General features: G+C 41.1%; 1 protein-coding gene across 3 annotated transcripts in view; it reads right to left on the bottom strand.

Annotated features, from left to right (window-relative positions):
• Positions 1 to 779: 779 nt before the first annotated feature.
• TMEM200A (transmembrane protein 200A) overlaps positions 780 to 25238 on the bottom strand; it is a 69673-nt gene continuing 45214 nt past the window's right edge. The window contains exons 2-3 of one of the 3 annotated variants that reach the window (XR_012378431.1): positions 1968 to 3806; positions 780 to 1265 (exon numbers count right to left, since the gene is read on the bottom strand). Coding sequence is in view for 2 of the 3 variants with exons in the window: in XM_073893504.1 (XP_073749605.1) it covers positions 2315 to 3790 (1476 nt within the window). In the remaining variant the exon portion in view is untranslated. Of the gene's footprint in view, positions 3807 to 21119; positions 21256 to 25238 lie in introns of those variants that run through there. The other 2 variants (XM_073893504.1, XM_073893503.1) reach the window with 2 other exon arrangements.

Here is a 25238-nt window from a genome sequence, read left to right as displayed (position 1 = left end):
TAGATGATAGATAGATGATAGATGATAGATGATAGATAGATGATAGATGATAGACAGATGATAGATAGATGATAGATAGATAGATAGATGATAGATGATAGATGATAGATAGATAGATAGATAGATAGATATAGAGAGATTTATTATGAAGCATTGGCTCACATAATTGTGGAGGCCAAGAAATCTCATGATCTGCCATCTACAAACTAGAGAGGCCCAGGAGAGGTAACGGTGTAGCTCCACTCCCAACTTGAAGGCCTAAGAACAAGGGAAGCCAATGGAATAAACCTCAGTCCAAATCCAAAGGCCCAAGAAGCAGGAGTACCAATGTCTGAGGGCAGGAAGACAGATGTCTCAGCTCAAGCACAAAGAACAGATTGGCCCTTCTTCTGTCTTTTTGTTCTATTCAATCCCACAACAGATTAGATGATGTCCATCTGCACTGGTGATCAGTTGATAGATTAAAATGTGAATCTCTTCTGTAAATACCCTTAAAACACACCTAGAAATCTGGGCATCCCTTAGTCCAGTCAAGTTGACACATAAAATTAATCATCACACAAGGAGAACAAATATGAAAATAGCCTAATTAAATAGGTGGATAGACCTAGCTCTTTAACAGAAGCAAAATAAGAAAGCCACAGAACCCAATACATATACTAGAGTATCAGGCGCCTTCAGTAGAATATACCTTGGAAGTTTGAAAAACAGTACTTTAAAGAGAATTGCATATTTTACTTAAAAAATAATAGCACATGTAGGCAGAACACAAATTTCTATTAAGAACGGAAGTTTATTAAATGTTTTATAGTAAAATATTGAGTCCACTCTATTAAAATACACAAGCTTGGTGTTCTAACAAGTAACATTGACTCAATTCAGGGAAGCTCGTGATGCCAACACAGGGGGAATTGTGGGGAGCTACGAACAGAAACATACCTCCTTCTCCTTTTCCACAATAGCTGCAATAATACTGATGCTCAGAAACATTTCGGCACCGGGAAGAACCTGTAAAATTTCCTGAGTATTCCATCAAACATTTCTTACAATTAAATGTTACCTTAATGGAAACCATGAACATTTTCTGATGGAAACACTCATTTTCACATTTGTTATCTTCAATAATTGAGAGCCACAATCCCAAAAATGTATTACACCATAAGAAAGTCTTTGGGGTCTTCAAAAGGCTTTCCAGCACAAGGTAAATTTCAAGGCAATTTGTCAAGGACTTGAGTCCAATTTGTCAATTTTCTTGAGTCACCAAGCTAGTGATAAACAAAGATAAAAAGAAATGTTAAGGTTAGCTGATTATTTTCCAAAGAACAGGATTTAAAAAGTCTTGAGGGAAAAGAAGGATGTGGGAATGAATGGATGCTGGACGATAAAAGAGATGGCTAGGAAAGATACTGAGATTAGTTAGCGTTAACTAACCCATAGTGCATTTTTGTGACTAATCAACATCTTCTTCATGTATATAATTATTTCAAGATAGCATTCCTACAAACTAAATTGGCTCATTCCTTTTTCAAGTTAGTTGCAAAGAAATTTTGATTCTGAATATCTAAAGTTATAGCTAATAGCATTTTGATATTTACCCCTATGAATAACTGGCATTCTCAGCCATGGCTCTTGAATACATGGTTTCTTGATAAAATATCACTAAAATAGAACTAATAATAAAAAAAGATATACCTACCCAGAGCTCAGGGTACTAGTCACAACCAACTTAAATAATTCCTATCAGTTAGCTCACATAGAACTAAACCAGTTTCACCAATTCACATTACTTAGCACACCCAGAAACTAGATCTTTCTCCTTTTAAATAATTTAACCAATTTTGTAAAAAAAAAAAAAAAGCAGTTGTTCAGAAAATCACACCTTAGATTTGTCCTCATGCTCATTTATAAGTTTATATTGAGTCTTGGGCCTAAATTTGGTACTTCGAGTCCACACTTTGGTACCCTACCTTTTCCTAACTGGACACTTGATTCTATGCAGATGACCATCGGTGAAAGAACTTGAAAGTAAAGAAAGGGAGTTTTAGTAGAGATGGAAGTGTTCTCTGTTCATACTGATAGAAGAGATACTGCTTTCAAAGGAAGGGAGAGTATAAAATCATGTGTGATCATAGAAAGTCCTGCAAGCATAAGTAACCCAAACATACAGCCATCTCCACCACGGAAGTAAGCAACCAGGTCTAACCCACTACAGACTATTTGATTAAAAAGGCTCATAGCCCATACTTTAACATGGAAACACTGGTGAAAATAGTTTTAAAACATACAGCCTTTGAAAATGATACATTTTTGAACATTAAAACCTCGTTTCAGAAGTTCCCCGCTTTAGGTTGTTACTCAAAAACTCATCATGTTCAAAACTCAAATTGTTGTGAGATCTTGAAATCATGAGAAGCTTCTCCTTATTGGTAAAGTCTTTTCTGATCGCAGCTTGGGGCACAAGCAGCCTCTCCATGGGGTCCTCTTTATTTTCTAGCTTCACGTATCCTTTGCTGTTGCTTCGATCCAACCGAGGCCAACTTGGGTGTTTCCGTTGTTCGGCCTGAACAGTTAGGGTAGAGGGACCCCGGTCTAAGTCTAAGGATTTTGAATGTGACGAGAGCAAATGTAAAGATGTGTTGGATCCAAACTGTCTTCTAGCAGCCCCAGGAGACAAGAGCTGTCCAGCCCCGGGTCCGAGGGCCACAGAGGACTTGTACTGGCTCGACAATGACTCCCCAATGGAATTATTCCTTGGGAACACCATGCTGACTGGCTGGAAGGACTCACCGGCATTGGGCAAAGGGACCATGAGGGAATCCATTGACAAATTCCTTGACCTACTTTTGAGGTTCTCAGCGTCTTCAGTGATGTTATCTATACTGGGCTCATCAATAACACAGTTATTAAGTTTGATCACAGGCAATGTAAAAGCACTGATGGACGATGACACAATTGATTTGGTTTCACATTTCTTAGGGCCACTGGTCTTACCATCTGTCGCCTTGGAAGGAGGTGGATAGAGGCCAAAGACAGAGACGGAGCTGTCCGAAAGCAAAGGTGGCATGAGATGCACCAAACTCTTATTTTCGTTTAGCGCAAGCTCATCCTCCTCGACAGAGCTGTCCATCCGAAAACTGCTCCTAAAACTCGAGAAAGAGGCAATGGTATTTGCTGCCAGTCTCGAGGCACAGGAGCTCCCATTCTGCTTTACTTCTGTGTCTCCCATCAAACCAGTATAGATGCCATTCATATGCTTTTGCTCCTTGATCCTCAGTGTGTGGATGTCGATGACTGTGGAATAGATATCCCTCATGTGTATGATCTTGGTTTCTTTGTCACGGTTCTCATGAAGAATGGCATTAGCACAAATGAAAATGAAAATGCCAATCCCCATGGTGAAAGGGCCAAGCATTTTCATTTTATCAGAATGCAGATGTTGCTCAAAGAAACGGACCACCACACCACCTTGGTTCCGAATGACCTGAGTCTCGTTGGTTGACAGTGTCGTCTCAGCATCAATAAAATGTTCTTTTTGGGGCCAATATCCAAGGACTGCCATTGCAATTCCTACAATGGAGATAAGCACTCCTAAAATGAGGAAAAAACCAGATGGGGAATAAAGCCGGATTTTGCCTCGAACCACCACAACATCGGCCTGAGGCCGCCGCCTGACGGGTTTCTTCTCTTGGGCAGTAGGCGATGGGCTGAGGCTGACATGATGCTGCGACCTGGCAGAGTCTTGCCTTTTCAAGGCGGCCAGGCCAGTTATCACTCCACCGGTTGCTATCATAGCTCAGTCTTTTGCTCTGAAAAGAAGGAAAAGAGATGATAATCCAATATGTTCCAGGACACATTCACCAGTTCAACAATTGTTTATATGTTTTTGCTGTTGCTGTTTCATATACTGAAAAGGGGCAGGGGAATATCTTTTTAATTGACATAGCTGAAGTAGAAGTTTTATTTACTGAATAATGTAAAAAATCCTGGAGATTTCCTTTATTGGCTGAATTGATATCTCTAGTATTAATGAAATGTGAACTCAAGGTATATTTTACTTAAATAATTTTTCACTTACATAAAACAGTCCCTGGTCACAAGGCTCTCTCTCACACACACACGCGCACACGCACACACATGCGCGCCGTCTTAAATTATCTGTGTTATTTTAAAGAAATGGGATAATAGGCCCCAAACCATCAAACCCTAGACTTACGAAGAAAATACATTCCAGCAACTCACGGTTTAAAACCCACTCTTGTGAAAGTCACCAGTGAACTCTTAACTCCCACATTTCATTTCTCCTGCTCCATTCTCAACCTCCCTATTTCTCTGTGTCCATGAACAGTGCTGACCCCTCCTTCCTTGAAAATCTCTCTTCTGCAGTCTTTTATGATCCTAAGTCTGGCTCTTCCCTGACCTCACCGACTACTTCAATTTTGGCTCATCTTCCCTCACCTACATGCAGACCATCTTCCCCTGAGAGAGGCCTATCTTTGGCCATGTTCTCTTTACACCCTCCCTTGGAGTTCACATCCACTCCTACACCTGCCGCCATTACCTCCGTGCTAATGAATCCCAAGCCTGTCTTTCAGACTGTAGCCCGAGTTCCCATTTCACATCTCCGCCTCCCCACTGGGGAGCACAGGTACATTCATGCACCACTAGAAAAGCTGAACCCACTTTCCCCTAGTCCGGCTTGACTTGTCTGACTTCCTTAATGATGTCACTTCTTAGGTTTGACTCTTCATAATTATCTTTAACTCCTCTCTTTCTTCTTCCTCTCATCAGGTTCTAAATCCTAGAAATGTTCACCACCTGATGTCTCTCAATTCGACCCTCCATTCCAATCCTACCCCTCCCAGCCCAGGGCAGCTCGTGGTACCTCTTACTAGACTGTTATAATAACCTCCCAGCTGGCCTTCCAAACTCCAATTTCTCTTCCTCCAGTCAAGCTTTTACGCTGAGGACAGATTAATTATCTGATTAATTATCCTCAAACACAGCTCTGAAATTGCTTAAAGAGTGGAATAATGGATAAAACATTCCCCATTACCTAGCAGAGTTAAAGCTGGGATTTCAGACCCAGGGGATTTAGCTTTATCAGTAACTGCTCCCTTTCATTTACATAAAACTAAAACCTAACAATGTTCCCTGTATTTTATACTGTACTATTTCTGAGACTTTGTTAATAATGTTCCATTCATCTAGATCCCCCTTACCCTCCACACCGCATTGCACATATTAACAACTGGCTATTCATCAAAGCTCATATCCCACTGCCTTTAGAAAGCCTTCTTTGTCTCACTCAGCAAATCCCACCCGAGCCCTCATTTCTCAGTGCATTTTCGCAAGCATTCTATGGCACTTGCTGCATTATAATGTCTCAGTTCTTTCAATTCTTGTGGTCCAACATCAAGTTCAATTCATATTTTCATTACCAAAAGCATTCAATATAATAACTTGCACATAGCCAGTGTTCAAGAAACATATGCTAAAATGTTCAGTAAGAGAATAATTCTTTTCCTGATTATCTGTTGGATGGCCATCACATTCCTATACTAACTTGCCCAGTTAAAAATATGAACCAACAAAATTAATACCAAGACAAAAAGCAACACGTTGTGAGTTGGTAAAATATTTGTCATTATTGTAAGAATAGTTCTCAAGCTGCCAGATCTGGCTGGTACGAAACAGAGGATATTTTAGGACTCACAAGGTCTCTGGCAAATATTTGAGAGGGTTTCTTCGTGGCATCAAATCTCATCTTGTGAAACTGAGCTCTCCTTTTGAATTGCTATTTATGATTTCTGAATTGTGTTTAAATAACCAGGGTTGTGGATGGTATCTACACTTTAAGCTAGCTGAACAAGCTGGTGAGTAAATCCAGCCTTCATTGGAATTATAACTAGGATAAAAATAGTTTAATGCTGAAAGAACAAGCTATACTCTAACCCATAGCATAAGTCTATGAAATTTATCAAAGCAGACATACTGCAGTTCAGAATTTCTCCCCAACCTTGGCAACCATGGAGCTTAGTGTCAACCTATGTTTTCTTGACCTCAAAACAGTTTCAAATGTTTGAATAAAATAATTTGATTAGATAGAAGCCATCTAACTCAGTTACTTCCCTGTGGCAGGGGGAGGATTTAGTCTGCGATCCTTCTGAACAGAACGAAAACAAGGCAAAGGCTTTCATCTGCTTTGAAAGACACCACCGTGAACTACCCTTCCGTACAGAGTCCACGTCCACCTCCGTTTGTTAAAACATTTCTGCTAGCATTACCATTCCCCATTCCTGAGGCTGGCAGAGGAGAGGGGGCTGGGAGAGAGAACTGTATCTGAGAAAGATGGCTAAGGATAAGAAGGCAGAGAAGAACGACAGCGAGTGGGCTTTGTGAGTAAGCAAGCAGGTTAGACTAGACAGGAAGGAAAAGCAAGGGCAGTCTAAGTGCAAACACTTACAGCAAATGGAAGGAGAAAAGAGTCTGGGCAGAGTTTAGGAATCAAGAAGAGGGTAGGGGGAAATGAAAGGATGCCATGGCTTCTTCAACCAGGCTGCCCTGGCCAGGCCCAGGCAGGGGAACCATGACTCCCGAGGGTCAGCAAGCTCAGGGTAGGTGCCAATACCCTTCTTTGGTAAGCTACTGTTAGGACTGGGCCCCGAGGAACCCAGAGGGGAAAGCAAAGGTGCTTAAACACAGTCACTGCTTCAAAGAACTTGAACCCCAGTGTAGGAGCTGGTTTATCCCCCTAAAACAGAATTAATACCCCTAGAATGAAAGTTTCTATTATGGCAGAGCTTTACAGCAGCTTCCCGCAGCTGAAAGCTTTCTAACTTGCATCACAGTGAAAAGTCGAGGGAATAGTTATTTCAGGTAAGGTCAAGAGAAAGCAAGGCTGGAGCACAGAGCCCGGGTCTGCCTCTAGCACCCGACTCAGCACTGAGGGAGGAAACCAGGTAAGGCTCGAGAGGAAAGGGAAGGCCAGGTCTTGGAAGGTAGCAAGGGTCACTCCCAAGTGCCTGAATATTCCATTCACGTGCGCCGGGGCTGGAGTAAGACACAAATACTGGTGTCTTATTATAATCTTCGGGAAATTAATCTCAACTTATAGAGCAAAGCAGTAATGAGGGACTGACCCTGGGAACAACATAAAGATGCTAATGGCAGTTTTGCAATAAGCCCGTGGCACTGTAAACGTGGAGAGAGTACATGCACAGGCCTCTGCACCCCCAAACCGCAATGTCCACTTGGTTTGCGGTGTTCAGTCTATGCAAAAGTGGCTTAAATCTTTTTTTTTTTTTTTTTTAATTTATGCTGCAAAGCCACATCCCCTCCATCCTACACTTTTATGACTGTGTGTGCTCTCTGCCATACCAGGGCAGGGCTGGGACTTATTTCCTTAAAGATCCAAGTGAAGAATTTTACTAACTGAATTTCATTCTGTTAACTTGGGCACAGAGTTTGTGTTTCCCAATCTCTCTGGATCCAAAGCTTTACCTAAACTTTTGGAACTTGAAGGAAGCCCTGTGGTATTCTAGTAGAGACCTTCTCCTAAGAGGCTGTTAGTTTGTGTAGATATTCTCTCATATAATTGGTAAACACCAACATCTGGTATTTCAGTTATAGCAGAAGACTCAAATAGGTTTTCTGGCCTCAAGAATATAATGATCAGCAGCTACCTTTTTGAGGAGGCCATTTGACTAGTTATAAATAAACCTAACTAGAGGGTCAGCCACGCTCACTTTCCATATTCTCCAAAAAGGTACCATGATTTTGTCAGAAGTCAAAATAAAAAACAGGTATGAATATAATCATCTGTTAACAACCAAAAAAAAAAAAAATTTAGTTTGGGTTAACTTTTAGCTACATATTCATCAGCCTAGTTTCCATTCCCAGGGCTTGTAAGTCAGCCACAACGTTGCCTGCCACAGCTAACAAGATGACCAGCTTATGATTTACACATGCACCTTCCTCCTCACTGGGCAGACCAGCTTCCTGCTGGGCTGTCTCTGGGCCTTCACCATCTTACCCATTCATCGTAGATCTCAGAAGTCATCAGTAGGGATTCAGTCTCAGTTGCTACCTTTCTCCCTGGAGATGTAGACTCCTGCACTCACTCACGCACCCCGTTCTTATCTACTCGCCTACCTGGGGCTCATCTTCCCTCTGGACCATGCTTATTCTACCCCCTTAGCCAAAAGCTCTTTCTCCTTGACTGAGGAGATCTCTGCTTTGCATATCATATGTTAAACCCACACCATCACGTCTCTGTGTCAGGCTTACCCTCTCCTACTCTTGCTCTGCTAATCATTTTAAAAACCTTATTGTTGTTGTCCTTCACCCAAGTCACAAGCTTAAGCATATTGTGGAACCGGCTCTTCAGGGCATTCTTCCACACTTAGGATTCACATCCTCACAGAAGCTTATTCCTGTACTCTCATGTCCTCTTCTGACCACACCGACCTACTGTTCCGACCACAGTGTGAGCCTCCCACACGTCAGATGTGGTTCCAGATGCATCCGCACACTTCCATCTGAGATAATAAGTAAGTATACTTGCAGAGTTGAGAGACGTCAGAAGTCTTTGAACCAGACATTCCTTTTAACCAACTAAGGGCCAGGAATGCTGTCTAAGATCCAACAATGAAGTAGCACAAAGAATAGGACTAGAATTCAAGTTTTCAGACCCCCGGGCCGGTGTTCATTCTTTAGCTTAAATATTCTTCTTCCTATTGTTTTACATGCTATCCCCATGCCTCACAGAACGCCGGGAATGTGATAAATGCTCAGCAAGTTTCTCTGTTGACTACAAATTGACTTGAGGAATGCCCGTCTATGACTGAAATGTGCTAGAGACCAGGGACACTGAGTTAATAACATCTAGTCTTTGATTTCAAGGAATATGGAGTCCAGTCGAAGAGCAGTAAAGTACATATTTCAAATGAAATGAACTAATGGCTATGATGATGGACTTATCCTGGAGAATGCTCTTCTACACTATCTGGAGGAAGCAGGGGGAGGCTTCCAGGAAGTGGCAGGAGTGGAGACTTGGTTTATCAGTAGGAGTTCGCCGTGCAAACAGATTCGAATTCATTTGTGTTCTTCACTGTTTCACAATGGTCCTCACACCAGGTTTTTTTTTTCTTCATCTTCTCAGCTAAAGGATGCTCATTGTCCTAAATATATTTGATATTGTCTTACTTCTATGTTTGAATTTTTATTCGTATCTCAAGGTTTAAAAATTCACCAGAATATGAGGCTATCTGCCAAAAGGAAGTGAAAATTAATCTATCCCTTCAGGACCAAACAAAAACATTATATAAAAACCCCATGTGGTATCCACAAATGTAACAGATGGAAATATTTTCTGTTCAAGCTAGAATAGTTTTAGGACTTTCTTCCCAGTAGAGACATTTTAAACTTTCAGACTGGGATTTTTATTCTATATCCTTACCAGAGTTGGAAGAGAAAATTTCTATGGGTGACTAATATTTCAATCATATTTAAGTTTAAAAATAAGAATAGAGTAGAAATCATTTTTTAATGTGTAGCAAAATGGTTTTGCACATGGACACTGGAATCACAGAAACCTGATAGCCAGGCAATGTTGGACAAGTTTTTTTTTTTTTTTTTTTTTTTAAGATTTATTCATTGGGTGCCTGGGTGGCTCAGTTGGTTAAGCGTCTGCCTTCAGCTCAGGTCATGATCCCAGGGTCCTGGGATCAAACCCCACATTGGGCTCCCTGCTCAGCAGGGAGTCTGCTTCTCCCTCTGCCCCTCCCCCCAGCTCATGTGCTCTCTCTCTCTCTTTCTCAAAAATAAATAAATAAAATCTTATTTAAAAAGACTTATTTATTTATCTTAGAGAAAGAGAGAGAGAGTGTGTGTGAGTGCTCAAGCAGGGGTAAGGGCAGAGGGAGAGGGAGAGAATCTCTAGCAGACTACGCACTGAGCCCAGAGCCCGATGCAGGGCTTGATCTCATGACCTTGAGATCATGTCCTGAGCTGAAATGAAGAGTCAGATGCTTAATCGACAGAGCCACCCAGGCACCCCTTAGACAAGTTGTTTTAAATTCTTATCTCAGTTCCTCTACCTGTAAAATGGCAAAAACCTTCTTTAATGCATAGTATATAGTGTACTGGAGGCGGAAGACCAGGCAGGAAAGGCTTGAATTCCTCCACACCACTTAATAGCCACAATTGAGCAATTGACTCAACTTCCTGGAGCCTCAGTGTCCTCATCTGTAAAATGGGGATAGTAACAATACCTGTAAGGTTGTAGGAGAGCAAAGGAAATAATAATGAACGTGAAGCACAACTCAGTAGCTGGGAACTAAGGTCTACATTAGTGACGTTAGCTGTGTCTATTGTAAGGTCATGTTAAGGATAAAATGAAGCAATATCTATGAAATGTTTACTATAGTGTTGATTGTAGTAAATTCTCAATAAACAATAGCTATTTTTATTAATTCTTCATTGCTTAGTACCATTAACTTTTTCATTGATCTGCTAGGCAAACCAAAATATATTTCAATACACTAAGTGAAATAATTAATGATGGCTCACTGTACATGGAGAGGAAATTATGATTGCAAGTTTGTACTGGGACTTAGAGTCAAAACTATCTGAATGGAGACTGTGTATTTTAGTGGCCGAAGCATTAATAATTTGGTAGTTATGAAGAGAAGAGCTGCGTTTATATAAGAGAGAGGCAGATGGGGGAATATATAAAGCATGCTTTTCTTTTTAATTGTATTTCTTCAGATTTGGAGACCTGTCTTGAGACAAAAAAATAAAAGCAATAATAAAAATGAGGTAGGAAAACCCAAACCAGTTCATCTGATGTTTTTACTTATCTTAATGATGCAGCTGAACCAAACACATGAGTATCTGATCAATCCCGCAAGCACCTTTCTGCTTCCATTGGTACCCTTGGGCATAGAACAGACTGAAAATGAAGAGGAATATGGGGTTTGGGGATACGGGGACTAGAGAATTTGCCATAAGGGTGATACAAAGGGAAAACTGCAAAATGTTAATTTTGTGACAAGGGGTTTACGCTATGATTTTGTGTACACCGTGAAGACCTTTGCTGGTCTGCCTTGGAGAGAAGGGTATCTTAATCTGTATAATTCCACAGCTGCATGAGTGCTGGAACCAAAGGGAGATACAGAATTTTTTATAATTAGCAGAATGAGACTCAAGTCCTTAAATATAAAATACCACTTTATGGTCGAGTACATCCTACGCATGCAGAAAATGCTAGAACCCAGAAAGCGCTTGGAAATCTATACATGTTCTTTGTTACCGAAGCCAGCCTGACAAAGTGTAAAATATGGGCCCAAACCAATTACAGACTGTGTAACAGTGACATGGAACTGGTCTCCCAGGACTAAAAGCCACGAAGCTCAGGAACACAAAAGTCTTCAGGAAACCAAGTAACAGATCCATAATGAGCTGTTAGACAAAGCCCTGCTGAGACCCAGTGGGAGACATTTTCCACGGGAACAGAAGAAATTTAGAAGCCTATTTCCCCCAAAGTGGAAATATGCTTCCTGCCTTGTACCCCAATTCTTCAAACCTGGACAAGCCCTTACAAGCACTTACTCACACTCCCTGTTCACAGCGCGTCCAGGCAGGAAGTCGGCTTGAAATAGACACACAGAAGCTATTGCTAAATAAGTCACAGATTTACTAAAATGCAGGAAATTAGCGGAGATATTCCTGGATAAAGAGCTGAAACACTTAAAACCCCAGGATGGACTTTGTATACGGATTTCTATTCTGCAGAAGAACGTCTATGGTAACTTTGCTTAGAGCTACGGTGACAGTGGTTTGGAGACAACACTGGTAAGGGAGACTCCAGTATATTAATAACCTTTCTAGGGACTTGAAATGCCTAGAAAGTCCCAAACACACTGTTGACATTTCTATAGGACAAAGGGGGGAAAGGGCTGAAGCTTGGTAGTAAGTTTCAATTCTACTTGCTCTACTTTCTGGAAAATGTCTTCTGTAAGTCCACCAGCTCTGTATGTAACGCAGCTGGGCCAATACCGGTAAGGATGCCAAACATCTTCCTTTCTTCTCCACTGCAAATGAGGAACCATTTCTCACCAGAGGAAAACACCATCAAAATTAGCCATCAGCTGTGCCATCTTTTAATCCATAGTAACATACTGTACATGAAGTTTCTTATAAAGTTTTCCAAACCACGGTAGCTCAAGGCTGCCATGAAGCATTTGTAAAACCCGAGGAACACATTACGAAATAATTCGAACCTCATCATTTCCACTATAGAATTTCATTCTCCCCCTAAGTGCAACCGGAGCAGGATCGCCCTTCAGGCACGGGAGAAAGAGGTATGAGAGGCGGCCTCATGAGAGAGGGCAAGACCAAACCCCTCACCGGTCACAAAAAGAATGAATCTCTTCAGCTCGGTAATACAAAAGTCTTTTAGCACTAAGGAACATATTCTTTAGAGAAACTCCAGTAAAGGAGACAGCGGGCGTGCACGTGACTATTTCTATTTCCGTTTTCTTCATCTTTTCTCCTACTTGTACAGGTTAGTGGCAGCAAGGTGAATCGAAGAAAACAGATTTTTTAGACTTCCAATTTAAAAACAGTATTTGTTAGTCAGTTTGTCCTTCTCCCTTCCTTTCCCCTCCTCTCCCCTCCCCTCCTCTTTATGTGGAAGCTACTTGTGCTCAAGGTATCCAGCAATAGAAAGTGAAGATAAGTACCTACAGCTCTGGTTTCCCTCGTTTCCCCATCCTAGAGGTCAGCAGAGTGTCGGATTTCTTGTAGCTCTTTAAGAAGTGGGAAGAATGTTTTCTCATTTTGTTTCTTAGAATTGATTTATGCGAACTCTTTACATATTGAAGAAACCAGCTTTCTGGTAGTGATATGCCTGGCAAACACATTTAATTTATATTTTTGGTTCTTTTTTATTGTATCCTTTACCAAACAGAAAATTTTAATTATAAGTGGTCAGCCTTATCGGTATGTTGATTGATGGCTTCAGAGAACCATTAGAAAGGTCTTCTTCAATGGAAGTTTATGTTAAAAATTCTCCCATGTCGGGGCGCCTGGGTGGCATGGTCGGTTGTATCATCCAACTCTTGATTTTAGCTCAGGTTGTGATCTTGGGGCCGTGGGTTGGGCCCTGCAGTGGGCTTCCTGCTCAATGCAGAGTCTGCTTAGGAGTCTCACTCCCTCTGCCCCTCCCCCCTGTACACTTGTGTGCATGTGTGTGCACGTGCGCTCTCTCTCTCAGATAAATAAATAAATCTTTAAAAAAAATTCTCCCATGTTTTCTTCCAGTAATTTTATGTTCTAATTCTGTTACATTTTAATTTTCTCACGTATCTGGATTTCTGTGTGTGTGTAAGAATACAGGTAGGGATCTGACTTGTTTACAGGAAATAAATCTCTCCTCCCTTGCTTCAAAATGCTACTTTCATTGCATATTAATTTCTTATAGTTGTACTATGTACCAAATCTCATATGCATTTTGGTCAATATTAAGGTTGACCCTTCTGTTCCATTAATCTATTAATTTGCCTGAACCAAACTGATTTGATGACTATTTATATTATAATACATATTTGGATACCTGATAAGATTAGTTTATTCTCATTCTCCTGTGTCAAAAGTTTCTTGTCTATTCTTACACATTTTATGTTGCGAGTGAACTTCAGAATTTGACTTTTACAAATCTGGCATTTTTATTGAGATCCCACTAGATTTCTAGATAAATACAGGGAGAATTGACACTGTTATGCCACAGCAGCATTTTATCTAAAAGTTTTCTTTTATGTCAGAATTTTTTTTTTTTTAAACATAGATCTTCTCCATTTCTTGTTACTTTTTGTTTTTTGGGTATTTTGTCACTGGGTTTCTACTATATAGCAGTACGTTTTTCTGTCACTGTCATTTCTGTCTTCAAGTGGTTGTCATTTGGATGTAGGAAGGCTATTGACTTTTGTGCCTTAATTTACTAAGCTGCCTTAACGAACTTGTTGACTGTTAAAAAAAAAAAAGTTTTTAGTTCATTCTCTTAGGTGTCCTAGAAGGACAATTACATCATCCAGATATGTTTTTGCCTCTTCTTTCCCAATTTTAAACCTACAATTGGTATTTTCTTTTTTTTTTTTTAAGATTTTATTCATTTGAGAGAGAGAGATAACGAGCAGTGGGGAGGGGCAGGGCAGAGGGAGAGAGAAGCAGACTCCCTGCTGAGCAAGAAGCCTGATGCGGGACTTGATCCCAGGACCTGGAGATCATGACCTGAGCCAAAGGCAGATGCTTAACTGACTGAGCCACCCAGGAGCCCCTACAATTGGTATTTTCTAACTGTACCATCTAGGACCTGGAGAGCAAAGGTAAACAAGTAAAACAATAGGGAGGCGTGGCCATTCTTGCCTGGCTCCTGGATTTAATGGGAGCGCCTGTTTCACCACTGAAGAAGTACCAGTCAATGACTGTGTTATGCAGAGTTTTTACCCAGACTCTAGGGGATAAAATTAATTATGTCAGAGCTGCTGCTGGATAGGGATACGGAGGAAGTAGAAGGAAAGAGGAGGGGAAGGGCAAAGGATAGAAAAGAAGGAAGAAGGAAAGGTGGGTACAGTGGAGGAAGAGAAGGAGAACCATGTTCGGTGTGTGGGGGGAATTATGGATTATTAATGCAAGGTTAACTATCTGAAACCATACATCAGTTCTACATATTTTCTTAAAAATCCTTGCTTCTTTCCTTATCTTCTTAAAAAAAATTATATAAGGTCAGGAATTGTCCTGTTGGGGGTGCTGGGATTACCAGATCATCTATAAATCCTGACTGATTATATTAGCTGAGAGGGGAAAATCAAGAAGTATGATAAACTGCATATGATGTCAGGAATAGGAAAAAAAACAACAACAACTGGAAAGAGTGCTTGGCAGAAAATGATTTCAAGGGAGGTTTACCCTAACAGCAGCAAAGGATGGAACCATGTTCCTAAAAGCACCATATATGCACATCTCCGCTTTCTACAAGGGCAGGGTATGTGGGGGTCATGTCTGAGATATTTTTAGCTTCAAATATCTGTTATACTTTATAATGGTTGCTTCACTGGTAATTTCCTGTGAGAGATGGCAATCCAAAAGAAAAATGGACAAAAGACATTCATAGTCCAGGCACAGAAGGAGAAGTACAAATGTCCAGGTAACAAAGGAAAAGAGCAACTCAATAGAAATTAAAGAAATGCCGACTAAAGCAATTTCAAAAGTAAAGACAGATCTTCACTTACTAATTGACAAAAAGGAAAAAGAGGGATTGATTATGCCCATTACTGGTGGGGTGTAAAGAAAATAAACCCTAAAAAGTTGTCAATGAGAGGACACACTGGTACTTTTCTTGGGAGTGACTTTCAAAAGGTTAAGTGTCCATTCCCTTTGACCCTGCCTCCCCCCTCCACCATTTTACTTCCATGACTACATCCCTTAGAAAGAGTTCCAGAAGTACCCACAAAGTGTGCGTTCAGTGCTACGGGAATGGCAACAGCTTGGAAATCACTTAAGTGTTCATCAGGAGAAGATTGGCTGAGTCAATTAGGCTGCATCTATACAACAGAGTATTATACAGATATTTAAAACAATGAGTATGTACCAATGAGGAAAAATAGTTACATCATATTTTTTAAAGATTTTTATTTTAGAGGTGGGGGAGGGGCCGAGGGGGAGAGAGAGAGAATCTGGTGGACTCCCTGCTGAGTGTGGAGCCCGCCGCAGGGCTCGATCTCACGGCCCTGAGCCAGAACCAAGAGTCTGACGCTCAACCGACCGAGCCACCCGGGGGGCCCCTATTTACATCATATTTTTGAGATTTTAGAACAGAAATAAAGAGTAAGATTCTGTTTATGACAACCATACAGAACATGTGTTTCGATATGCACTGAAGGGATGTGGAGGGCCACTGCTAACGGCTTATGCATCAAGAGCGGGACGCTCGCTTTAGATATATCCAAATTATTCATCTTTTGCAAGGAGCACACACTGCTTTTATTTCATTTCCATTTTAATTAAGTACAGAAACAAACAAACCAAAAGATGCTTAAGCTTACAAAACAACAGTAAAAGGCAGAGCAAACTGGTATACATTTGGATAATTTGGTGGGCTTCCTGATCTAAAAACAGGTGTAATTTTGTTGAGGCAAAAAACGCAAAAGTAGAGAAAATAGAAAATGGCTAAAATCACTAACCAGACTAAATCAGAAATTTAGGAATGAAAGATTTACTTACGATACATCGTAACGGTGAAGGACAGGAAACAAAGATCAACACCTGCATTTACTGGGGGCAAGTTAACATAAAGGATGAATTATGAATTGGCATCTGTCTTCAAGAAATCTGTAATCTGGGATATGCTCATGGATAATGCTGTGCATTGTAAAGCAAATCCTTTCTCAGGGCTGACTGGCTCACCTGTGCCCGGGTCATCCTGACTTATTCACACGGCTCCCTTCTGGCCTGCAGAGGAGCAAGGGGCTTTCTTTCTTTCCCCAAAGCTCAGTCCTCACTGACGATCTTCAGTTAATCTAACCTTACAACTTTGATTCCCTTATGAAAACGGGCTTCTGTTGGAGATTAGCCTGCAACTTCAGAATTATTATTCTCATCAAGCATGCGGCCACAGAGGCTGGACAGAGATCTTCAGCCTTCATTATGAGGGAAACCGGGTCCGGGGCTCCGGAAAGGGTTCTACTTAACCTGATTTGCATTCGTCTCCTCAAAGAGATGAAGAAGCAAGGCTGAATTTTATTTAATTTTCATGCCCTGAAATTACATCTCTGTTCTGCCCCATCCGTTGACACTGTTTCATCCTTTGTGTGCAGCACGGCTCTGTTGTCTACAGAGACCCAAGAGTCGTCCTAGAGGGTGAGGATCTGTTTTGGCAGGAGCTTGTGCCGGAGTCGGGTGGGGTGGTGGTAAGGAGATGGTCCCTTGTACTCAAGGGTTACCCTGTGCCTGCCCTGTCCCTGCTTAATCTGAACACAGAGAAAGTATATTTACGTGGAACTTTTCTTCCAATTTTAGTATATGTGCTGCCGAAGCGAGCACTACGTGGAACTTTTCTTCAAGCGTCGACATCCCGGGGGCTTACCTGAGATGAGTTTATGCCACGGTTGAGCCATCCTATAAATTCACGTGGCCTCAATCTGAGTTTTAAAAATGCCTTCAATCTTCATGATTTTCATCAAAATCAGACTAATAGGGTTATAATGATGAGTTTTTGACCTGTATGCTTTTAAAACAAATACTTAGCATTAGTTTACATTTTTGATCCTCAGTGATATCCAACCCACGGACAAACGTAACTTGCTTTAATAATCAAAGTACTTTTTAGATTTGCTATAGTTACATGCTGAACCACAGATTTTATCTGTAGCTTTTTGGAGATTAATCAAACATTTGTTGACTTATTCATATATTGGCTCATTAAATCCTCACAACTCTGAAATGTAGGCTGTAGCTTCATGCCCATGGCGTACAGGTGCCTAACAACCCCTTTATAGCAGATGAGCTAAGAGTCCAAGAAGATACGTAACTTACGTAGAAGTAACTGTTTCCCAGGTCTGTCAGAGCAAGTTCTGACCACACCGCTCCTGTAGTCACTTCATTACTTCTGAGCTGGCTGATCTTCCAGAGGAAAATTATAAGGAGGATTGAAATAATTGCTGAGCTTGTTCAGGCTTCAGTATGCTTTGCTTTAAACCGTTTATTTATAGGGCATCTGGGTTCTTTTTTATTACTTTTGACATGATGAAGAGGACTTCTTTCCTCCTAAATCCATATAAGATAATGAAGTCAAGTAATTAAATAAATCAAATTACATTCCTAATTCTTCCAGAACGATGCTGATAATTTATTCAAATTTCTCGTTCACTTTGGAAAGCAGAGAATCTCACTCATCGTTAGCAGTGCTTGGGCTGCTTTTAATTCGGATCACCACTTACAGTAATTTCAATCTTGAATGCTGCTTTATCTGAGGACCCATGCTTGTGGTGTCGAACATTTACTTCCGCACTCAGGAGGACTTTGTGGAACACCAACCAGGCGCCAGAGCTCCGCGGTGGATCTGACACCCTCTGCGCCTTTATCGGGCTGACAGCCTAGAAGCAGACCGCCAAGCAAGTACTAAGACGCACTCTAGGCACAGGGACAGAAGTATTTATGGGATGCAGAGAAGGCCAACAGGAGCCAGTGACCTTGGGGGTTAGGGGAGGGAATAAGCAGCAGAGGTTTCATAAAGAAGGTGACCTTCACCCCGTCTTCAAAGAAGGGAGGAAGAGAAGCAGAGAGGCAGGGAGGAATTCCCAGGAGAGAACACAGAGGCACGAGAGCCATGAGCATGGCACAAATGGACCGGCACAACTTTCCATCAGCAATCCCCAAGCAGAAGACAGAATTCGGTGGTCAAATCTCCGAGTCTTACTTGATGGAGACACCCGTCATTGTCATCATAGTTCCCCAACCCAGCCCCACCTGCTCTCATAAAATAGTTGAGGACTGCGTACGGTTTACAAGGTCATTTTAGGATTCGTTCGGATTTAAAAGGAATAAAGTTAACCAACCTGAGCTCTGCAACCTTACTGAGATCAAAGTAAATATTAGTTAAACAGGGACTTTTTAAAAATGATGAATTCCAGAAAGAAACAAAAAGTTTTACTCTGAATCTTTTCCAAGAGAACAGCCAAGAAGTTCAAATTATTCATCTGGAGACTGGGGGAAATTATGAAAATTGTGAAGGAAGAATGAAAAATTAGAAATGGAAAAGGAACAAGTGTTTATTGAGCTGTGATATTCTGTTAGGAACTTAATATACACTATTGTATTTAATCTTCAGAAATATTCTGTGAGGGAGGAAAAACTGTACCATTTTGCTGAGGCTCAGAGAGGGTAAGTGATTTGCTTCATGTCACACAGCCAGGAAATAGAAGAGCATGGTTTCAAATCCAGATCTGTTGAGCTCTAAGAACATGTGATTTCTCCTTCAATCATACTGCACATTAACAGAATTAGGATAAGGGAAAGAACCAGGCATGATTGAAAATGTTGAGAGAAAACAAGAAGATGAGGAGAAGAAGGAAGAATTTATGCTTATGAATTTAGAATGCAGGGAAGAAAAATATGTTATTTAAAGAAACAACAAAGTATGTCATTTAAAGAAAAAATGTTATTTAAAGAAAGAAATCATATGCATCTCTGACTTGCACAGCAGAGCGCCATGTCCTCAACAACTTGCAACTGTTGGTGATGACAGAATGAGTTCCATTTCCAACCTTTGTAAGAACCCATTTCTATAAAAATTATCAAAACCGTAAGTGAGAAATAAACAAATTCCTCAAAAAAACCCAAAAAACACACACACATAAACCGCCCAGAACTACATCACTCAATGCATACATAAAATAAAAATCAAATACTCATTGGTATGCTGCTATAGATCTGACCAGAACTAAGGGAAAGATGCTTAAAAATGACCCTTGCACCCTGAACTGATTTGAGAGTATTTTATCTATTTATTTTTTAAAAGATTTTATTTATTTATTTGACAGAGAGAGAGACAGTGAGAGGGAACACAAGCAGGGGGAGTGCAAGAGGGAGAAGCAGACTCCCCACTGAGCAGGGAGCCCGATGCGGGGCTTGATCCCAGGACCCTGGGACCATGACCTGAGCCGAAGGCAGACGCTTAACCGACTGAGCCACCCACATGCCCCAAGAATATTTTAAACCCAATCGGTTTAAAGATTTTATTTTTCCCCCAAAAGTGTCATATGGACAAACTAAGGAAATAGCAGCAAAAGGTTTTTTTTTTATTAGTTAGCAGTGTTTATATAAAAGTGTTTTCTCTCTCTTTAGAGGGTAATTCGGCAACATGTACTTCCCCCCCCAATTATATTAACACAATGATTTGACCAACCAATGATGGTACACTCAAACAAACGCATACTAGTAGTCATTTCAAAAATGTAGAAAAACATTTAATGACAGGAAGAAATGGTCTGTAAATATATTAACTGAATATCAAAAATTCAATGTGATAAGCAATCTCATTTATTTGAGAAACAGATTTCTTTTTTTTTTTTTTTGAAGACTTGATTTATTTTTTGACAGAGAGAGAGAGACGGCGAGAGAGGGAACACAAGCAGGGGGAGTGGGAGAGGGAGAAGCAGGCTCCCCGCTGAGCAGGGAGCCCGATGCAGGGCTCGATCCCAGGACCCTGGGACCATGACCTGAGCCGAAGGCAGACGCTTAACGACTGAGCCACCCAGGTGCCCCGAGAAATGGATTTCGAATACATACACACATACACAGCTGTCTACAATCTACTGGGGTTGGAGCCACACAAATTCTTGTGTGTAACTAGAGGCACAGTGAAAAAACATATACATGGAGAAAATATCCAGATAAGCCCTCTGGAAAAGAGCTCACTCTGCCATCTAACTCAATACAATTCCTTGTTTGTTCATCTAATCTTACATATCCCAAATAGAAGATCACTTAAAATCTGGACTTTCATTTCTTCAGGCTCATGTGTGTCTTTATTCTCAAAAGTCAAGTTACTTTGTTGTTACATCAAGACCAATTTAATAGCTACAGCTATGAATGTACAATTGGACTCAGTCAACTAAAGGAGATTTGCAAAATTGCAGACACGTTAATTTTATATTCCACCCCTGTGGCTGAAGGAACTTCTTTACTTCCTTTAATGATTTCAAAAAGGCCAACTGCCTAGTTAGATACCAGGAGTATAAGAAAAACACTCATAAATTTCTGAAATAGCTGATTAAAGGTCCAAATGTCTTTGCTACAAGGAAGCCATCCCTTTACTATTCTGACCAAATACAGCCTTCAGAAGTGCTGGGCAGATAACCCCCTCGGCTTTCCCTCCCTCCAGAAGGTCTTCTGGGACCAGACGGTTCCAATGCTTAGGAATTCATCATCTGTAACAATCAAAACAACATTTGGCCAGACACATAAAAGAGAACACGAGTCTTATAATACCAGAAGAGGAATAATTAGGATCATCCCAACAGTTCAAAAGCAACATGAAAAAAGTTAAGCAAACCCAGTACCTGAAAAGAAACAAGCTCCGGGAACTCTGGAGGCACCGGGAGGAAGGAGCAGGGATGGAGCTCAGAGCAGTGCTGTTCAAACTACCGTCACATTGGTATGACTCGCGAACTGGTTGGAAATGCAAGTTCATGGGCCCACTGCCACCTCCTGAATCAGAAATCCTGGGGATGGGCCCAGCAGTCTGTCTGAACAAGCTCTCCAGGTGATTGCCATGCCTGTTGAAGTCTGAGCCACGGAGATGGAAGAATTTCCTCAAGAGACTCAGCCTCTACTCGGATCAAACATCGGGGAGGGGACTGACTGTTTCTTCTTAAAAACAGGATTCTTTCTCAGGGGTGGGAAGGAGGTGGGGAAGGGAATGCTATTTACTAGAGAAATAGAGCTCAAGGCAGCCGTGTCCAGCGGTGCTGCAGGGGTCAAGGTACTCCTCCTTGCTTCCCCAGTGACCACAGCCTGGCTACGAAGGAGGGAGGAAATGAGTGGGAAGGGAAAGGCAATCAGCACAGGATTTCAGGATCCCAGGCACTGAGAAAATGCCCCCTTGTGCTCTCCCTGCGCCTGAAATTTCTTCACATGGGGACAACTGTTGCATATTCATTCTGTTCTTCATTCACTTGGGGACGGCTGAGTTCCAGATGCTGCCGGGGCATTGAGGACCCAAGACTAAAGGAGAAGAAAGGGGACCCTGAAAACCGAGAGGACTTATTTTTGTCTACACCGCTCTGACTACAACCTGACCTGCTTACTCTCAACCCGGAACCAGAGTGGCCGTGTGGCTGCCGCTTAACAGAGTGCAAGGAAACGTGTAGACACGGGGCCGTGTGCTGGAAAATAATGTACTTGGCTCCATAAAATTAAATGTGTCACTCCAGTCCTCTTTGTTCTTTAACAGTTTATATAAGCCACAAATTTCCCATCTGGATAGAAAAGAAGAACTGAGCATTGTGAACATAAGTCATCTGAGTTGTTGCGCTATGTCCATGTAGGACACTGAGGCAGTTCCATCCTGCAAGCTTACGCAGTTATGCAGCCCTGTATTTTGTCTCGACACAGGCCTTATTTCTTAAGTTTCCTTTTATTAAGGGATACTACGGGCAACAAGCGGAAATAAACCTCAGGTCATCATTATGAATGAAGTTTGTAACCAATGTAAGTCATAACAAGCCCTAACATTTATTTGGTTCTTGTAAGGTGCCCAGCACGGTGCCTAGTTTTACGTTCACTAACTTAATCTCCCTGACAATGCTAATAGGGCCAGGGGGTGGTCATTAGGGTTGTTCACCAACATTCCAATTCTCCTTCTAGGCCCACAGACCCATTATTGGATTGCGTTTTCTCAACCCCGTGAATCTAGGCAAGAGAAGTGGCTTGCCTTGGTCACTGACATGTGAGGAAAGAGACGTGTGTCCCTTCCCGGCAAAACCCTTTAAAAGCCAGTGTGTAATTTGCTATGATCTCTTCCACTAGCCATGATGGTTGACAACCCTCCAGACGGTAAAAAGTCAATCATCTCAGGTTCTCGTGTAAGGATGATGTGGAGGAGCTGCTGGTCAACCCACAATGGACGTGAATAAGAAATACATCTTTGTTATTTTAAATCACTGAGATGTGATTTGGTTTTGTTACTGCACTTAACTTACCTGACTGATACAGCTAGGTTCTGTTATTATTCCAATGTTTTATAAAGAAACTGAGAGCCAGAGAGACTAAAAAAATGACTTAAATGCAGAGGGGTATTGTCACCAGGTAAGAGTTTTTTTTGTTTAATACCTGACCCTCTAGCTTCAGGAGCCCAAGGAAATTCATTAGCTGATTTCTCAAGGATTCCCTCTTGTAGTTCCAGTTCATTTTTCACCAAACTGATATATAATATCACATGACTAATAATTGCTCAGAGATTGCCCTCATCTACAGAGATTAAGCATATTGCCCACTGTGACTCAGTCAGTATGTGACCAAAGGGAGGATCCAAACATAGATCTTTCTGACACTAAAGCCTTTGATTTTGTCACATTGCTCCATTGCTTTTATGGCTAAATGTATCCTGAAAAGACTAAAAGTTCTGGTCCTTAATAAACTGTAATCTTTTTATTTTTTTAAAGATTTTATTTTATTTGAGAGAGAGAGAGGGAGAGAGCATGAGCCGGGTGGGGAAGAAGGGGTAGAAGGAGACAGAAAAGCAGACCCCCTGCTGAGGAGGGAGCTGGATGTAGGGCTTGATCCCAGGACCCTGAGCTGAAGACAGACGCTTACCAACGGAGCCACCCAGGCGCCCCAATAAACTGTAATCTTAAGGTAATAATTTAAGTTACCACTTCAAGTTTTTATTTTTTTTTAAATTATAATACTAACCCTCGCATTCTTTATAGGTTGCTATGAGCTAGGCTGAGTTTAAAGGGTTTGCAAACTATACATCAATAAAATCAGAACTGGGAAATACTGAAACTTCAGGCTTGGGACACTCCCCAGTTTATGAGTAGCCCTAAAGAACAGAAGTAGTAACTTTGTATTCACCTTTTTTTAACTTTCATTATTAGGGATAAAAATATTTCTAAAATATGACACTTCAAAAAAATACAATACTTCATTCCAGGTTCCTCAAACAATATTGAACATAATTTAATTTTCTCTTGATGTCTCAGAGTTGTTTTGCTTTGTTTTGAATATGATTATCAGCTATGACATGATTTTGTGTGATACTCTGAAAGCTTTGTGAAAAGCCCAGGTCTTTCCCTAAGATGTTTATGGATCAAGAATGGGAAATAACATTTTACAAGCATAACTGTGTCACTAGGTGAATGTGGTTAGTGCTGTCACACAAGTAAAGTTGCCTAGAAGTCTGGAGGATGGTGAGGTGACCATGCTGCTGGCTGACACTGCCATTGGGAGTACGGTTGCTACAACTGCTCGTCCTATCCAGTTCTTGGGTGGGGCTTTGTCCTTAGAAATGAGAGAGCCAAGTAAATAAGTTTACTGATGCTATGTGCACAGTAAAAGCAAGCAAAGTTGGAGTGAAGACTTTGGGTACACATATGCGTTGGGCTTTATGACATCTATTTTCCTTGTCTTCTGACTACTGGATGTGTGCCTACTTCCTGGTTTTGCTGTGTTCTTAAGAAGTCTGCAAATTTCCAGTGAATGTGAAGTTCTTATGTTAGATCGGCCTTGACATGTTAGAGAGTTATTTAGATATGTTGTAGCATGCGTACGAGGAGACAAATATTTTCTAGATGTTACATTCTATATACATTCTCATAAAGAAAACTTTCCACTTGTTCAGGGCTTACCAATATACTTAAATTTCTTCACCTGAAAGATCCTTCCTCTCTGTTCCCACACATTGCCAAATCAATTTAAACCTGAGTATACAAGACTGTTGATAATACTTTCAAACAAACTTTTTAAAAGTACTACCCATTTGTGCGCAAATTTTCATTATTTGGGTTTTTTTTTTATCCTAATTTGAATTGTCATAATAATTCAACACCAAAGTAAGTATTTGAGTGACATTTACATCGGTCCATCATTCATTCACTCACTCATTTCATTTATTCATTTTCATTCATCCAACAAATATTCACTGAGCATTCATTATGTGCCAAGCACACTGCTGAGAGCTGGGGATAAAATGATGAGCAACTCAGACCTGATCCTCCCCTCCTTGGATCTAACTGTTGAGTGGGGAAGACAGACATTGAACCAATAATTGCGAGTGTTACATGTGGTTAAAAGGGCAAGTGTAGGATGGCATGGAAGTGAATATCACGGTAACCCACCTTAGTCTTAAGAAGTTTGAGGAAGCGACTTTAAGCTCAAGTAGAGGAGGGAAGGAAGAACAGCATGTGCCAAACCTGAAATGGTAGAGTACCATGTCTCAAAGAAATGAGCAAAAAGCAATGTGACTCAGGCAAGGGAGTGAGGGAAAAGGTAGTAGGGGCAAGATCACATGAGATTTCACAGATCATATTAAGGGCCTTAAACTTTATCCTGGGAGACACAACGAGTGGGGCTTCAAGCAGAGAAAGAACAGGATCAGATTTGTATGATTAAAAGAGTGCTGGTGCCAGAAGGAAAGGAGGCAAAAATGAATCTAGGAAGACCAATTGAGAAGTCCTACA

Source organism: Callorhinus ursinus, unplaced genomic scaffold (assembly GCF_003265705.2).
Source record: "Callorhinus ursinus isolate GAN/ISIS: 27379988/994484 unplaced genomic scaffold, GSC_fseal_2.0 scaffold6, whole genome shotgun sequence".
Classification (NCBI taxonomy): Eukaryota; Metazoa; Chordata; class Mammalia; order Carnivora; family Otariidae; genus Callorhinus; species Callorhinus ursinus.
The sequence above is the reverse complement of the archived record's forward strand: the minus strand, read 5'-3'. Positions and strand labels throughout refer to the sequence as shown.